Raw genomic sequence first — 18254 nt, forward strand, 5'->3', positions numbered from 1 at the left:
TATTTATTTATTTTTGGCTGCGTTGGGTCTTCGTTGCTGTGCGTGGGCTTTCTCTAGTTGCTGTGTGCAGGGGTACTCTTCGTTGCGGTGCGTGAGCTTCTCATTGCAGTGGCTTCTCTTGTTGTGGAGCATGGGCTCTAGGCGCACAGGCTTCAGTAGTTGTGGCTCGTGGGCTCTAGAGTGCAGGCTCAGTAGTTGTGGCACATGGGCTTAGTTGCTCCGCGGCATGTGGGATCTTCGCGGACCGGGGCTTGAACCTGTGGCCCCTATATTGGCAGGCAGATTCTTAACCACTGCGCCACTAGGGAAGCCCCTGGCAGGTGGATTCTTAACCACTGCGCCACCAGGGAAGTCCCTTCATTTTTTTGAATTAAAAAAATTTTTTTTCCGGCCGTGTGGCATGTGGAACTTCCCCAAACAGGGATCAAACCCGTGCCCCCTGCAGTGGAAAGTGCAGAGTCTTAACCACTGGGCTGCCAGGGAATTCCTGGAAGGTTTTCTTAAGGAACTTTTCTTATCAGGTGAAATACCAGTTTCAATTTCAAGGTATGGGTTTGACAGTAAAGTAGAGTCTTCCCTTAAACGAGCAGGCAAATCACATGTTTCCTTTTGTATGCATTGCAACATCCTGTGAAGAGAATTATCTGGAAGATAAGAAAGTGTCAGTGAGCCGCTGAGCAGCGTGCCTTAACAATTAGCCATGATGCCCACATTCACCCCAGCACGCCCACCGGTGCAAGGCAAGGCGGGTGCCGCTAATGTCCGCACTTTTTTTTTTAAATGTCATTTTATTTAATTTTTAATTTAATTAATTAATTAATTAATTTTTGGCTGCATTGGGTCTTCGTTGCTGCACGCGGGCTTTCTGTAGTTACGGTGAGCAGGGCTACTCTTTGTTGTGGTGCGTGGGCTTCTCATCGTGGTGGCTTCTCTTGTTGCGGAGCACGGGCTCTAGGCACGCGGGCTTCAGTAGTTGTGGCACATGGGCTCAGTAGTTGTGGCTCGCGGGCTCTAGTGTGCAGGCTCAGTAGTTATGGTGCACGGGCTTAGTTGCTCCGTGGCATGTGGGATCTTCCCGGACCAGGGCTTGAACCCGTGTCCTCTGCATTGCCAGGAGGATTCTTAACCACTGCACCACCAGGGAAGTCCCACTAATGTCCCCACTTTGCAGACAAGGAAACCAAGGCACACAGTAAAAACTTGCTCAGGGCACAGATGGAATAAGTGGCAGAAGTGGGGTTCAGCCTTGCCAGGCTGGCAAGACTCCACTTTTTTTTTCTTTAACATCTTTATTGGAGTATGAATGCTTTACAATGTTGTGTTAGTTTTTGCTGTATAACAAATAAAATCAGCTATATGTATACACATATCCCCATATCCCCTTCCTCTTGTGTCTCCCTCCCACCCTCCCTATCCCACCCCTCTAGGCGGTCACAAAGCACCAAGCTGATCTTCCTATGCTATGTAGCTGCTTCCCACTAGCTAGCTATTTTACATTTGGTAGTGTATATATGTCAATGCTACTCTCTCACTTCATCCCAGCTTACCCATCCTCCTCCCTGTGTCCTCAAGCCCATTCTGTACATCTGTGTCTTTATTCCTGTCCTGCCCTTAGGTTCATCAGAACCATGTTTTTTTTTTTTTAGATTCCATATATATATGTGTTAGCATATGGTATTTGTTTTTGTCTTTCTGACTTCACTCTGTATGACAGACTCTAGGTCCATCCACCTCGCTACAAATAACTCAATTTTGTTTCTTTTTATGGCTGAGTAACATTCCATTGTATATATGTGCCACATCTTCTTTATCCATTCACCTGTCAATGGACACTTGGGTTGCTTCCATGTCCTGGTTATTATAAATAGTGCTGCAGTGAACATTGTGGTACATGACTCTTTTTGAATTACGGTTTTCTCAGGGTATATGCCCAGTAGTGGGATTGCTGGGTCGTATGGTAGTTCTATTTTTAGTTTTTTAAAAACCTCCATACTGTTCTCCATAGTGGCTGTATCAATTTACATTCCCACCAATAGTGCAAGAGGGTTCCCTTTTCTCCACACCCTCTCCAGCATTTATTGTTTGTAGATTTTTTGATGATGGCCGTTCTGACTGGTGTGAGATGATACCTCGTTGTAGTTTTGATTTGCATTTCTCTAATGATTAGTGATGCTGAGCATCCTTTCATGTGTTTGTTGGCCATCTGTTTGTCTTTGGAGAAATGTCTATTTAGACCTTCTGCCCATTTTTGGATTGGGATGTTTGTTTTTTTGATATTGAGCTGCATGAGCTGCTTGCATATTTTGGAGATTAATCCTTTGTCAGTTGCTTCATTTGCAAATATTTTCTCCCATTCTGAGGGTTGTCTTTTCGTCTTGTTTATGGTTCCCTTTGCTGTGCAAAAGCTTTGAAGTTTCATTAGGTCCTATTTGTTTATTTTTGTTTTTATTTCCATTTCTCTAAGAGGTGGGTCAAAAAGGATCTTCCTGTGATTTAAGTCAAAGAGCGTTCTTCCTATGTTTTCCTCTAAGAGTTTTATAGGGTCTGGCCTTACATTTAGGTCTTTAATCCATTTTGAGTTTATTTTTGTGTATGGTGTTAAGAAGTGTTCTAATTTCATTCTTTTACATGTAGCTGTCCAGTTTTCCCAGAACCACTTATTGAAGATGCTGTCTTTTCTCCATTGTATATTCTTGCCTCCTTTATCAAAGATAAGGTGACCATATGTGCGTGGGTTTATCTCTGAGCTTTCTATTCTGTTCCATTGATCTATATTTCTGTTTTTGTGCCAGTACCATACTGTCTTGATTACTGTAGCTTTGTAGTATAGTCTGACGTCAGGGACCCTGATTCCTCCAGCTCCATGTTTCTTTCTCAAGATGGCTTTTGCTATTCGGGGTCTTTTGTGTTTCCATACAAATTGTGAAATTTTTTGTTCTAGTTCTGTGAAAAATGCCATTGGTAGTTTGATAGGGATTGTACTGAATCTGTAGATTGCTTTGGGTAGTATAGTCCTTTTCACAATGTTGATTCTTCCAATCCAAGAACATGGTATATCTCTCCATCTGTTTGTATCATCTTTAATTTCTTTCATCAGTGTCTTATAGTTTTCTGCATACAGGTCTTTTGTCTCCTTAGGTAGATTTATCCCTAGGTATTTTATTCTTTTTGTTGCAATGGTAAATGGGAGTGTTCCTTAATTTCTCTTTCAGATTTTTCATCATTAGTGTATAGGAATGCAAGAGATTTCTGTGCATTAATTTTGTATCCTGCTACTTTACCAAATTTATTGATTAGCTCTAGCAGTTTTCTGGTAGCATCTTTAGGATTCTCTATGTATAGTATCATGTCATCTGCAAACAGTGACAGCTTTACTTCTTCTTTTCCGATTTGGATTCCTTTTATTTCTTTGTCTTCTCTGATTGCTGTGGCTAAAACTTCCAAAACTATGTTGAATAATAGTGGTGAGAGTGGGCATCCTTGTCTTTTTCCTGATTTTAGAGGAAATGTTTTCAGTTTTTCACCATTGAGAATGATGTTGGCTGTGGGTTTGTCAAATATGGCCTTTATTATGTTGAGGTAAGTTCTCTCTATGCCAACTTTCTGGAGAGTTTTTATCTTAAATGGGTTTTGAATTTTGTCAAAAGCTTTTTCTGCATCTATTGAGATGATCATATGGTTTTTATTCTTCAATTTGTTAATATGGTGTATCACATTGATTGATTTGCATATACTGAAGAATCCTTGCATTCCTGGGATAAACCCCACTTGATGATGGTGTATGATTCTTTTTATGTGCTGTTGGATTCTGTTTGCTAGTATTTTGTTGAAGATTTTTGCATCTATATTCATCAGTGATATTGGTCTGTAGTTTTCTTTTTTTGTGACATCTTTGTCTGGTTTTGGTATCAGGGTGATGGTGGCCTTGTAGAATGAGTTTGGGAGTGTTCCTCCCTCTGCTATATTTTGGAAGAGCTTGAGAAGGATAGGTGTTAGCTCTTCTCTAAATGTTTGACAGAATTCTCCTGTGAAGCCATCTGGTCCTGGGCTTTTGTTTGTTGGAAGATTTTTAAATGTCATTAGTAAGTCTTTTTTTTTTTTTAATTTTATTTATTTATTTATTTATGGCTGTGTTGGGTCTTCGTTTCTTTGCGAGGGCTTTCTCTAGTTGCAGCAAGTGGGGGCCACTCTTCATCGCGGTGCGCGGGCCTCTCACTATCGCAGCCCCTCTTGTTGTGGAGCACAGGCTCCAGACGCGCAGGCTCAGCAATTGTGGCTCACGGGCCTAGTCGCTCCGCGGCATGTGGGATCTTCCCAGACCAGGGCTCGAACCTGTGTCCCCTGCATTGGCAGGCAGATTCTCAACCACTGCACCACCAGGGAAGCCCCTGTTGGAAGATTTTTAATCACAGTTTCAATTTCAGTGCTTGTGATTGGTCTGTTTATATTTTCTATTTCTTTCTGGTTCAGTCTTGGAAGGTTGTGCTTTTCTAAGAACTTGTCCATTTCTTCCAGGTTGTCAATTTAATTGGCATATAGTTGCTTGTAGTAATCCCTTATGCTTCTTTGTATTTCTGCAGGGTCAGTTGGTCAGTTGTTACTTCTTCTTTTTCATTTCTAATTCTGTTGATTTGAGTCTTCTTCCTTTTTTTCTTGATGAGTCTGGCTAGTGGTTTATCAATATCAAAAAGCTCAAAGAACCAGCTTTTAGTTTTATTGATCTTTTCTATTGTTTCCTTCATTTCCTTTTCATTTATTTCTGATCTGATCTTTATGATTTCTTTCCTTCTGCTAACTTTGGGGTTTTTTTTTGTTCTTCTTTCTCTAATTGCTTTAGGTGTAAGGTTAGGTTGCTTATTTGAGATTTTTCTTGTTTCTTGAGGTAGAATTGTATTGCTATAAACGGCCTTCTTAGAACTGCTTTTGCTGCATCCCATAGGTTTTGGGTCATCGTGTTTTCACTGTCATTTGTTTCTAGGTATTTTCTGATTTCCTCTTTGATTTCTTCAGTGATCTCTTGGTTATTTAGTAGCACATTGTTTAGCCTCCATGTGTTTATATTTCTTACAGTTTTTTTCCTGTAATTGATATCTAGTCTCATAGCATTGTGGTCAGAAAAGATACTTGGTATGATTTCAATTTTCTTAAATTTAGCAAGGCTTGATTTATGACCCAAGATATGATCTATCCTGGAGAATGTTCCATGAGCACTTGAGAAGAAAGTGTATTCTGTTGTTTTGGGATGGAATGTCCTATAAACATCAATTAAGTCCATCTTGTTTAATGTGTCATTTAAAGCTTGTGTTTCCTTATTTACTTTCATTTTGGGATGGAATGTCCTATAAACATCAATTAAGTCCATCTTGTTTAATGTGTCATTTAAAGCTTGTGTTTCCTTATTTACTTTCATTTTGGATGATCTGTCCATTGGTGAAAGTGGGGTGTTAAAGTCCCCTACTATTATTGTGTTACTGTCAATTTCCCCTTTTATGGCTGTTAGCATTTGCCTTACGTACTGAGGTGCTCCTATGTTGGGTGCATAAATATTTACAATTGTTATATCTTCTTCTTGGATTGATCCCTTGATCATTATGTAGTGTCCTTCTCTGTCTCTTGTAATAGTCTTTATTTTAAAGTCTATTTTGTCTGATATGAGAATTGCTACTCCAGCTTTCTTTTAATTTCCATTTGCATGGAATATCTTTTTCCATCCCCTCACTTTCAGTCTGTATGCGTCCCTAGGTCTGAAGTGGGTCTTTTGTAGACAGCATATATACGGGTCTTGTTTTTGTATCCATTCAGCCAGTCTATGTCTTTTGACTGGAGCATTTAATCCATTTACATTTAAGGTAATTATTGATATGTATGTTCTTATTACCATTTTCTCAATTGTTTTGGGTTTGTTTTTGTAGGTCTTTTCCTTCTCTTGCGTTTCCTGCCTAGAGAAGTTCCTTTAGCATTTGTTGTAAAGCTGGTTTGGTGGTGCTGAATTCTCTTAACTTCTGCCTGTCTGGTTTTAATTTCTCCATTGAATCTGAATGAGATCCTTGCTGGGTAGAGTAATCTTTGTTGTAGGTTTTTCCTTTTCACCACTTTAAATATGTCTTGCCACTCCCTTCTGGCTTGCAGAGTTTCTGCTGAAAGATCAGCTGTTTACCTTGTGGGGATTCCCTTGTACGTTATTTGTTGCTTTTCCCTTGCTGCTTTTAATATTTTTTCTTCGAATTCAATTTTTGATAGTTTGATTAATATGTATCTTGGCATGTTTCTCCTTGGATTTATCCTGTATGGGACTCTGCATTTCCTGGACTTGACTATTTCCTTTTCCATGTTAGGGAAGTTTTCAAGTATAATCTCTTCAAATATTTTCTCAGACCCTTTCTTTTTCTCTTCTTCTTCTGGGACCCCTATAATTCGAATGTTGGTGCGTTTAATGTTGTTCCAGAGGTCTCTGAGACTGTCCTCAATTCTTTTCTTTCTTTTTTCTTTATTCTGCTCTGTGATAGTTATTTCCACTATTTTATCTTCCAGGTCACTTATCTGTTCTTCTGCCTCAGTTATTCTGCTATTGATTCCTTCTAGAGAATTTTTAATTTCATTTATTGTGTTGTTCATCATTGTTTGCTCTTTAGTTCTTCTAGGTCCTTGTTAAACGTTCCTTGTATTTTCTCTATTCTATTTCCAAGATTTTGGATCACCTTTACTATCATTACTCTGAATTCTTTTTCAGGTAGACTGCCTATTTCTTCTTCATTTGTTCGGTCTGGTGGGTTTTTACCTTGCTCCTTCTTCTCCTGCATATTTCTCTGTCTTCTCATTTTGCTTAACTTACTGTGCTTTGGGTCTCCTTTTCGCAGGCTGCATGTTCCTAGTTCCCGTTGTTTTTGGTGTCTGCCCCCAGAGAGTAAGGTTTGTTCAATGGCTTCTGTAGGCTTCCTGGTGGAGGGGACTGGTACCTGTGTTCTGGTGGATGGGGCTGGATCTTGTCCTTCTGGTGGGCAGGGCTGCGTCTGGTGCTGTGTTTTGGGGTGTCTGTGAACTTTGTATGATTTTAGGCAGCCTCTCTGCTAATGGGTGGGGTTGCACTCCTGTCTGGCTAGTTGTTTGGCAAAGGTTGTCCAGCATTGGAGCTTGCTGGCTGTTGGGTGGAGCTGGGTCTTAGCATCGAGATGGAGATCTCTGGGAGAGCTTTTGCTGTTTGATATTACGTGGGGCTGGGAGGTCTTCGGTGGACCAATGTCCTGAACTCAGCTCTCCCACCTCAGAAGCTCAGGCCTGACAGCAGGCCGGAGCACCAAGACCCTGTCAGCCACACGGCTCAGGCAGCCGTCCTGTCATGGAGTCACCTGAGAGCCGGGCGTCCTAGCGGGGACTCCTCTCCTCAGGTCCCAGAGATGCCTGAGGGGCGGCCTCCTGTCAGGGGCTTCCTGGTCAGGTGCAGTGGCCTGAGGGCCGGGCGTCAGGTCTGAGTCATGCAGGGCACTGGGCACTTGCCTTCTCTGCTCCAGAGTGCAGCGTCGGGGGGTTCGGCTGGCGTCTGAGGCCCAGGTTATGGCTTCCACCCAGGTTTACATCTGGGCCCCAGGTTTAAGACTTGGGGGGTTTCAAGACACCACTTTGAACAATTCAAAAAAACCCCTCAGGGGCTTCCCTGGTGGTGCAGGGGTTAAGAATCCGCCTGCCAATGCAGGGGACACGGGTTTGAGCCCTGGTCCGGGAAGATCCCACATGCTGCAGAGCAACTAAGCCCGCGCGCCACAGCTACTGAAGCCCCCGCACCTAGAGCCCATGCTTCGCAACAAGAGGAGCCACCGCAGTGAGAAGCCCGCGCACTGCAACGAAGAGTAGCCCCTGCTCGCCGCAACTAGAGAAAGCCTGTGCACAGCAACGAAGACCCAACACAGCCAAAAATAAATAAATTTATATTAAAAAACAAAAAAACAAACAACCCCCCCCCTCAGTTCGTTATTTGTCCAAACCTTCAGCCCCAGGAAGATCTCCCTTGGCCTCGGTTAAGAGGGGAGACTCGGGGCTTCCCTGGTGGTGCAGCAGTTGAGAATCTGCCTGCCAATGCAGGGAACACGGGTTCGAGCCCTGGTCTGGGAAGATCCCACATGCCGCGGAGCAACTAGGCCCGTGAGCCACAACTACCGAGCCTGCGCGTCTGGAGCCTGTGCCCCGCAACAAGAGAGGCCGCGATAATGAGAGGCCCGTGCACCGCGATGAAGAGTGGCCCCCACTTGCCACAACTAGAGAAAGCCCTCGCACAGAAACGAAGACCCAACACAGCCATAAATAAATAAATAAATAAATAAAATAAAACCAAAGTTTAAAAAAAAAAAAAAAAAAGAGGGGAGACTTGGCCGCTGAGCTTCCTCAACCCTGGCCGCCCATATCAGATCTGGGGAACCAAGAAGAAACACCGTCACCCCTCTATGGTTTAGCTTCTTTGTGTGTAAAATGGTGAGAAACGACAGTACCCACGTTGCAGGGCTCTTGGAGGTGCAGATGATTTAGTGCACCTGGCCCAGAGGCCTGAGCCCAGAGCAGCTCACAGATGTCTCCACTGTCAAGGTCTGACCTGCATGGACCTCCCAGCAATGGCGTCAACTCTCCGCTCCTTCGTCCCCTAGGGGCAGGGGCTGCGTCTCCCCACACTCGCACACACTCCTCTTTGGCTTGCTGGCTGCAGGCCGGCCCCACGCCAGGCAGTTTTACTTGGAAATGATCCCTCCGCAAGGTGGTCTTTGTCCCCCCGAGATCGTTCCAGGACAACCTGATAACGACGCTGCCAGTCCTGAACTCTTATCAGGAGCCTGGGGTAGGGCTGGACTCCTGGAAGCGTTGCCCGGGTTCCAAGGGGACGATGTGTCTCTGGTGGCCGCCCACAGGAGCAGAGGAAGAAGAAAGCCAGACGGCGTCTCTAGGGAGGTGAGCAGCCTGGGTTCTGCATTTCCCCGTCTCTGCCGCGGGGCCTCGCAGGAAGTGGGTCAAGGGGCACCCAGCCGCCAGGTGTGCCGCCCTTATCTCCGAGAACCAGGCCCTGCGGGTTTGCGCCCTGACTCAGTGGAAGTGGCCCCAGGAGTCCGAGGCGCCCGGGGTGGGGAGATGTCGGGAGGAAGCTGCCCTCCTGACAGCTGGGCTCACCTGCAGGAAGCAGAGCAGCCCTGCCGGCACTGTAGAGCAATTTACATCTTTATTTAAAAAGTATTAAAAAAATTTTTTTTTTGGCCATACTGCACGGCATGCGGGATCTTAGTTCCCCGACCAGGGATTGAACCTGTGCCCCCTGCAGTGGAAGCGCGGAGTCTTAACCACTGGAGCGCCAGGGAAGTCCCAACTTACATCTTCAATGTTTGTAGAGCTCTGACTGTGGTCCTGCTGGACACCGAGGACTCCATCTTTTCTGTAAAACTGCTGGGCCAGCCGCCTCACCCGACGCCACTGGGCAGGCTCCACCGACCCTCCGCCTCCCCCAGCCCCCAAGCCCCCACGCCTGCGGCCCCGAGCACAGGCTGACACCCACCCCGCAGATGGAAGGAGCCCCTTCAGCCCTCCCCTGGTCAGCAGCAGCATGGAATTAGGGGTTGTGACGGAGACATTCGTGCATTCACCTGCATCCCTGCTGCGGGCCAGGTGTGGTCCTGGATGCTGAGTGTACGTTAGTGGGTAAAACAGATACGTTCCCCCCTCCTGGAGCTGGCGGTCCAGTGGGGGAGGGAGGCAGAGGAGAAACCCGGGACAGAGAAATACACGTGTGCTGACACCAGGTACAAGACGGGGAGCAGAGACAGTGACCTGGGGAGGGACCTGCTGAGATGGGACAGCTCCACAGCCCCATCTGAGCTCGTGACACGTTTCAGTAGCAGCCAGGCCCCCTGGTTAGTAACGGAGGTGACAGTCTGATCAAAGCCCTCGTGCCTGGCCCGGGGCTGTCCTGCATCCCATCGTCCCCTTTCACGCTCTCCCTACATGCTCCGCCCCCGCTATCTGTCTGGACCCGCTGGGACCCGCTGGGAGGTTTTGGGGTGACCGCGGACTCGGGTCTCGGGCCACACCTGGCCCTGAGAGGGTTGGCCCTGCAGCCTGGCGGAGGGAACTGGGCGGAGGACGGAGGGACAGCCTGAGCTCGGGAGCCGGGCGAGGCCAAGGTGGTGCCCGCTGGGCAGGGGTCTGGATTAACGGGGCGGAGCGGGGGCAGGGAGGCAAGCAGGTGCTTGGAGGTGAAGGCCCCACCGCAGACCGAGCAGCAAAGTATTCCTGTGAAAAAGGGAACAGAGACACCGGCCTGGGAGGGCCCGGCAGGCAGCGAGATGACAGGCGGTGAGGGTGGTGTGGCTGGAGCCCCCTGCCAAGCCCAGGTGACCTGCAGCTGCAGTGTCCAGTCACCGGCCAAGAACAGCTGGGAGGGAACAGTCATCAACGACAGCCACGGGAATCCAATTTTTGCCTTTTTTTTTTTTCAGTCAACTGATGTGACTCATTAACCTAGTGGGTTTTTTCCCTTTGTTTAAAAAGTTGTGGTGAAATATACATAACATACAATTTACCAACTTAACCACTTTTAACTGACAATTCATCGGCATTAATGACATTCATAATGTTGTGCAACCATCACACTATCCACTTCCGGACTTTTTTTATGACCTCAAACAGAAACCTGGTGCCCAGGAAGTGAGAATTCTGTGTTTCCCCTCCCCCAGCCCCTGATGACCTCTAACCTACTTTCTGTCTCTATGAATCTGCCTATTCTGGGTATTTCACATAAGTAGAATCATACAGTATTTGTCCTTTTGTGTCTGGCTTCTTTCACTCAGCACACTGTCCTCAAGGTCATCTGTGCTGTAGCAAGTGTCAGAATGCCACTCCTTTCTTTTTTGGCTGTGGCGGCTTGCAGGATCCTAGTTCCCCAACCAGGGATCGAACCTGTGCCCCCTGCAGTGGAAACGTGGAGTCCTCACCATTCCTTTTTTATTGCGAATAAACACGTCCATTGTAGGTGTAGACTACATCTGTTTATCCATCAGGATGGACACGAGTTATTTCTGCCTCCTGGCTATTGTGAATGATGCCTAGTCCCGCTTTTAAAAGGAGAAATCTTCCACCAGTTCGACACCGACGTCAGTGCTTTACAGGCGCGTCACCCGCTCCCCAGAGCACGGTGGCTCTGCCTCTTTCTAGGATCACAAATGCTGCCTAGGCGGAGCAGCTGCTGTCGCCCAGAACCCTCACGGTGGTCCAGAGGGTGGGTACTAGTATCGCCCCCATTTGAGGGATGAGTAGTTGAGGCCCAGGGACCAGATAACGTGCCCAAGGACTCCTTGGGGGGTGGGTCTGGGGTTCACACCCAGGTCAGTCTGGGTCCGGAGCCACCCACCCCCTCCCCAACTACGTAAGCTGTGCTGCCTGACTACGACAGATGATTTCAGAATCTGTTCTGTATTTCAAGCATATGGATGTGCGTAAGTTGAAGGATGTGGGAGGTGGTTCCCATCTTACCTGCACAGGTAAAACGGACCACAGGAGTGGGCCCTAGGCTGGCCGAGAGGACCCGGAGAGAGCCAGGCCCCGGGATCCAGAGCCGTGGCTCTCAGAGCGGTCCACACGAGCTACAGCGTGTGGAAAGTTATCACAGATCCTGACGCGGCGGTGTCAGAGGGAGCACACCCACGCTCTGAGGTCGGCCCACCATCCCTGCCGCCCACCCCAGGGGCACTGCAGCCAGTAACCAGCGGCCGGAATCCAGAATCTCCGCATCCAGCGGGACTGCTGCCCCCTGCTGTACATGGAGGGCACTGCAGGAGGGGGAGTGTCCCCATGGGCCTGGCCAGCCGGCATCCGCCAGCATCCCCGAGGGCGACTGGGTACCTGAAAGGGGGCAGGGAGGAGAGGGGGAGGCCTCCTGGTGCCGTGCCGCCCGCCTTTCTCATTCCCCCGTCATGGGACTCCGGAAGAAAGTATTAACTACAGTTTGATAAAGGGTTTTATTGTGTCTCTTGAAAGCCCTAACTATTCTCTTGGAGGAAGCCCGGCCTCTGTGAAGGACACAGAACCAGGAGCCTGGGCTGTCCGGGAGACCCCCGCTCCCTACACTCGACCCCCACCTCCACGTCCTTCCATTTGCCCTCCAGCCCTGGCCCATCTGCTTCAGGACCCCTCCCTTGTCACAGGGGTCAGCTGCCGGCCTGACCCGCCCCAGACAGCAGCCCCCAACCCTTCAGGGACAGGAGGCTGCCTTTAGGATCAAGTTCAAAACTGCTCTGGCCCCTCTGCTCTGTCACTTCACATCCAGTTCCCAGACGTGCTGCGCTGCCCCAGCTCTGCAGCCCCACCGCCGCGCCCTGGCCTTGGACATAGTGCCCCCGTCGGGCACTGTGGTCCTCCTTCCCTGCTGGACCCAGCGGAGCAAAAGGACCAGGGCAGGGACTCTGCACCCAGATACACTGGCCTGGTTTGTATCTCAGCTTCTTAGAAAAGCAAATCACTAGAAACAGGTAATTGGATTACCCAAGGGATGGAATTTGCTCATGTTTTTGTACATCTTGCCCAGGAGTGGAATCCAGATCGTGTCTCTCCTGGCGTCAGCTCCTGGGCCCCAGCTGTGTCCCCCACGTCACGCCCCTGCGGTGCCCGGTGGAGGGCAGCCAGTAACATCAGCCTGTCTCTTACACAAGCATCCCGGCTCCAGCCCTGGGAGGGCCACGCGTGTAACTCTTCCCGAACTCCTGGTTCCTCCAGCTAAGGGAGGCTATTCCTTACTAAGAACAAGCTCCCAGTCAGGGCGCTCAGCCTCAAACAAGCCACAACAGGACTGAGCTTTTTACAGCAGAGCTACCTACACCACAACACGGAAACCCGGTCTCCTCGGAAAATGGATTTATTTTTATATTTCTAGAAACATTAGCTGGACGATCAGCACAGACATGGAGCAATCTTGATGGTGTTTATCCGGAGGACGGTCTGAGGACTCACGATAACTGCAAGACAGAGCAGGGCCCGGGCATGAACACAGATCCGGACGCTGTCGACCAGCTACCGCGAGACCCGGCCGCTGCCCGCTCTCTCCTCGAGGGTCTGCCTTGCACCAGCACCGCCCCGCAGCTGGGCGGAACCGGGCACCCAGTGATGTCCCACAGGCCGAGGTTTTGCTCATCGCTGACCACCTGCCTCACCACTCGCTCCGTGAGCCCCGTCAGACCCCGCAGGGGCTGCAACGCCCCCACGTGCCCAGAGACCCCTGCCCTGCATGGGTGGGGGCACCCCTTCTGGCTACGCTGGGGCTACTGGAGCTGGCGGAGGGCACAGGAGAGGCTCCCTACTGGCCCAACTCTAGTAAAGCTGAAGCTACCGTCTCTGGTACGTTTCACCGTTTGTAACCGAGGATTGTGAGAGACAGACATCGTCCCTCGTCATCTGCAGGGGATGGGTTCCAGGACCCCCGAGGACACCGGCATCCAAGGACGCTCAAGCCCCTTAATAAGAGGGTCTAGTGTCTGCATGTAACCTACACACACCCTCCCGTATACTCTAAACCATCTCTAGGTCACATGTGAGGCCTAAAACACTGTAAATGCCATATGAACAGGTGTAAATACAATGTATAATATAGATTCTATGTAAGTACTTGGTGAAGCAAATTCAAGTTTTGCTTTTTGGAACTCTCTGGGATGTTTTTTTCCTGCAAATTTTCTTTACTTTTTTTTTTTTGGCCCTGAGGCACGCGGGCTCTTAGTTGTGGCATGTGGGACCTTAGTTCCCTGGCCAGGGATCAAGCCTGCGCCCCCTGCATTGGAAGCGCGGAGTCAACCACTGGACCACCAGGGACGTCCCTCCTGCAAATTTTCAATCTGTGGCTGGTTGACTCTGCGAGTGTGGCAGACGGGGATACAGGGGGCCAACTACACTTCCTGAGACAGGATGCTGCAGCCTGTGGGTCCCACCCCAAGGGGCTGTGACCTCCAGTGGAGGCCCCTGCAGGGACAGTTCTGTTCCTGCTTGTGGGTTTACTGGGCAATGGCAGGGGGCTCTGGATGGGAACGAAAGGTCACATGGGGTCACGGAGATGGGGGAGACACAGCCCAGGCCGTGGAGAGTGGGCAGCGACGGCTGGGTGAGGGCCGAGGGGGCTCCCTCCGTGAACCCTCGTCCCGGCCCTGCTCCGTGAGGCCAGGCAGGGAGAGCGGGGTCTCCTGCCCCCACTCAGGGCACAGGCGGCACAGGCTCCCCTCCTGTCCCTACGCTGAGCCGCCAACTCCCACAAGTCACCACAAGGCCGCTGGATGCGGCGGCCTCTCCACTCCCGCTCACCAGGCCCTGCCTGCGCCCCTGGGGCAGGGCCCTGCTGTGAAGTCCCCCCCTCAGGTGCCAGCCCTTCCCGCCGCCGTTTCCTCCCTTCCTGGCTGAGGTTCTGCCCACCCCACGCGCTGCACCTGCCAGAACCAGCGGCAAGTCCACACAGGGGCGCTGCTTCTTCACCTCTCTGACCTCTGACCTCACCTCTTCGCGCCTCCATCCCCTGCCCCCTCCCAGCAGACCCACCTTGGTGACACCCGTTGTTACCGGCCCTTTAAACCAGGGGCACCACACGTCGGGGCACCGCATGCCGCTTGGACGCCCCTTCGGCCGGGGGACAGGATGGAGGGCCCTCCCGTCCCTGGTCTGTCAGCCCCTGTGCTCGAGCCTACCCTCCCCGCACCATCCCACCAGCATCCCGATGCCCTGGCCCTCCAGGGGCCACCCCGCCTGCTGCCTCCCCAGGGAAGCCTCTCCAGACCTTCTCTCCCAGGACTCCCTTCCTTCGGGCTCCAGACGGGCCTCCCTCCTCCCCCAAAGCCTCTTTCGCTCCTTCAAACAAACCAGCCCCACCTCCGCCTCCCAGCCCATCCTCGACCTCACACCCTTCCAGCCGCCACCTCTTCTCTTTAACCACCTTCTGAGGAGGCTGTCCCCACCTGCCTTTGCTTCACGGAATAAACATGAACGAACGCTCGAAGCGTCACGGTAAGATGAAGTCGGACGAGCCGCCCACGGGAACCGGAACACGGGACGCACGATCCCTGTGCATCTGTGACTCCTTCCTTCCCCGCCCTCCAGAGGCAGCCACGCCCGTAATCGTTCTTCCTTTAAAAACGTGGCGTCGTATGCGTGTGCATAACGCGTGCGGGCGCGAGCGCGTGCCCGGCAGCACGAGGCTGAGCTCTGCCCACCTCCGGGCTTCACACAGTCTAAGATGGTCCCTGCCGTGTGGAGGTGGGCCATCCACTGCACTGGACAACATCCCACGGAGAGAATCTCCGTTTGCTCGTCCATTCCCCGTGGTGGACACGTGACCTGCTTCTGGGTTTCCCGGCAGGAACCCAGCTGCCACTGCCGTCTCCCAGGGCCGCGCCCTCCACATGCCCCGGAGTGGTTATCGACTGCTACCCGCCCCTCCCCGGCAGGGCCAGGACGCGGGCAGAGCTCTCACTGGTCTCGCTGGTCTCTGGGCCGCTGCACCCCCAAGAGCGCCCGGCGGAGGGCAGGTCCCCGTCCAGCCTGGCCCAGCGCAGGACGCGGGGCAGCACCCAGAGGACGGGAACGCAGCAGCCATGCTTTCTCCAACTTACTTCTTTTCCTTTTGTAGTTTTTCCTTTTCTTGAATCTCATATTGATTTTTGGCCACGATTCTGTCTTTTCAATGACTGTGGCTTCTACTTGAACAAGATCCTTTCTGGAAGAGAGGAAAACGAACCGTAATGTACCTTCCTGATTATTTTTCAGTTTTACTAGTGCTTCACATGAGAACATCTAAATAAAGTTTAACTTCCTTTTCTGCGGGTTGTCAACGTCATACGCCCTCCCTGCAGACACCGTGAAAACTACCAAAAAGCACAACAAAGAACAGTGTCGCGCCACAGCGAATCTTAAAAGGGCCAAATCGCAGTGAATGAGGAACAGGCCAACGATTTGCTCTGGATGCTCTGTGCGCGGGACACCACACACCCACGGTGAGAGGTGTCAGCGCGCTGAGCTTGGTGGTCGCAGCGGGTGTGACGGGAGCCCCTCTGCCCAGCCCCCCCGCCGGCATCTGAGAGCACGTTACCTGAGGAGGGGTCTGCCGAGCAGCGTGAAGTCGTCGGCCCCAACCAGCAGGACCTGGAATCAAACAGGCGTGTTACCAGCAAATAACACAAAGCCCCTAGAACAGGCAGCGACCCGAGCACGCCGGAAAGGAAGCAAGGTGTCGGCTCCCCGAAACCAAGACGTGGGCTTGCTCTGCTATCTAACTAGCGACTCCCTCAACCTGGGACGGAGGGGGCGCCAGCGGGCGGCGTGGCTGTGTGTGCAGGGGCGCCGGGCTGCCTGCGGACACGCCGCGCTGTCAGACCCGGACACACGGAACTTGGTCATCCCGGTGAGCGGGTAACCTCCTATGGCAACAGTGGCTTTTAAAAAATAACAACTTTTTATTGACGTGTAATACATACGGGGAAAAAATGCACAACCCAGACTGTGGTGTCCTTTATGCAGTTCACAGTCCTGCCGATACTGCAGAGATTGAGGTTCAAGGTGTTCTTTTAATGACAGCAAAATCCTGCACGGCCAGGAAGCCTCTCTCACCGGAGGGAAACTGTGGCGCCAAGTGTGGCCTCAGGTGAAGACAGCTCTGCGACCCAAGTGCAGTGGGGTTCTCATTACACATTGGGAGACTGTCTGAAACTCTCCTGATGAGAAAAAGACTCGATTGCACCAAGCTTAACTGTCTAAAGACAAAGCCTATTTTATAATAACATCAGTGGGCTATGCGCGCTAGGTGATGACAAATAACGAAGTCCTGCTTGACTCACTCTCAGCCCGACACGTTCTCTATTGCTGGGTTTCCTACGTTATGAAAAACCAGCTGCATTAGGTGGAGCTTCCTGTGTTTTTGTTAATGTGAAATGTTTCAAAATAATGTCTTTTTAGAAATCCTCACAAACACACTCCAGAAGTCTCTTATTTTAGATGTAAAAGGTAAATGTACTCTTGTTCATGAGCTCGTGACAGAACCACGGGGGTCACCAAGGAGAAGGGGCTGTGCTGGCTGCTGGCGTCCACACAGCGCCCTGGTTCAGCTCTGAGCCGTGGTCCTGCTCGGATCACAGGCTGTGAGAAGACCGTCTGAGAAAGGAGAGTTTAATGCTCCCCTGGGTGTAAATATGCAAAGAATCTATAATCACAAAGGAAGGAGGAGTTTTAAATTATAAAGAAAACCGTACGTTATATCACATCATACCAACAGTTAACTACGTCCAAAAAAAATGATCCGGTACAGAAATCTCATATTTTATCTACAGTTTTACGAACAGAAGTAGAATAGGCAAAAACCAAATAGGCCCCCAAACACAGCAAACAGAATCATAAGCGGAGTGCAGAAGCGCTTGGCTAAACATGCAGGACACAGCATGCAGCAGTCAGGAGGGTCGGAAGATGGCCAGCGCCCTGCGAGATGCCTCTAAACCAGTGCTGACTGCTCAGGACAGCGGCAGCTGCCACGCCTAACGTCAGGGGAGCGTTCGAGCCGAAACGCAACATTTTCTCTTCATAAATCTGGGCCTGAGAACTCTTTACATCTTACTCTTTACATTTTCACTGTACCTGTGATCAGATATTTTCCTCTAAGAATATACGCTAAGGAGACGTGAGGCAAACCCACAGACACACGCTCCTCCTTAGAGAAACGTGCTGATCGTCTCCCTGTAAGGAGGGGCCCTACCGAGTTGGGCCGCCCTCGGGGAGCAGCTCTGCCCACACCCCCCTGACCCCACCGTGCCCACCCGGCCAGCCTGCCATGTCCCCAGAGCTGACCCACAGTCTCACCTTCTCCAACCGGATCCTCTCTCCACACGCAATATCTAACTTGTTTTCAATTAAAATCAGGTCTTCAGAGGTCACCTTCCACTGGTGGCTGGCAAAGTGCACCACGGCGAAGAGCCTGCCGTAGCAGCCCCGGGCGATCAGCTCGTTCACCTTCTCCACGACCTCTGCGGGGAGAAGGGCGGTCAGGGTCACAGCTACACCCTCACCCGGGGGCCCTCTGTTCCGCTGCAGCCTCGGCCCTGAGCATCCCTGGAGCGGGGGCAGGGCCTGTGCGAGCAGCCCCTCCTCGCTCTCCCCGCCGCAGGCCCAGGGTGAGCCGCTGCTCCCAGGAGGTGGCACTTGGGCGCTCGGGGCACACGGGGCTCTCACAGACGATCGTGCCCTGACGGCTCAGAAGCCCCCTTCCCCCTGCCATC

General features: G+C 50.8%; 1 protein-coding gene across 2 annotated transcripts in view; it reads right to left on the minus strand.

Moving 5' to 3' along the window:
* MRPL21 (mitochondrial ribosomal protein L21) overlaps window positions 1-18254 on the minus strand; it is a 36844-nt gene that overhangs the window by 11739 nt on the left and 6851 nt on the right. The window contains exons 4-7 of one of the 2 annotated variants that reach the window (XM_059932248.1): window positions 17839-18002; window positions 16082-16134; window positions 15606-15709; window positions 12860-12977 (exon numbers count right to left, since the gene is read on the minus strand). In XM_059932248.1, coding sequence (XP_059788231.1) covers window positions 12913-12977; window positions 15606-15709; window positions 16082-16134; window positions 17839-18002 — 386 coding nt within the window. In that variant the 3' untranslated portion in view covers window positions 12860-12912. Of the gene's footprint in view, window positions 1-12859; window positions 12978-15605; window positions 15710-16081; window positions 16135-17838; window positions 18003-18254 lie in introns of those variants that run through there. The other variant, XM_059932249.1, reaches the window with a different exon arrangement.

Source organism: Balaenoptera ricei, chromosome 8, assembly GCF_028023285.1.
Source record: "Balaenoptera ricei isolate mBalRic1 chromosome 8, mBalRic1.hap2, whole genome shotgun sequence".
In the NCBI taxonomy this organism is placed as follows: domain Eukaryota; kingdom Metazoa; phylum Chordata; class Mammalia; order Artiodactyla; family Balaenopteridae; genus Balaenoptera; species Balaenoptera ricei.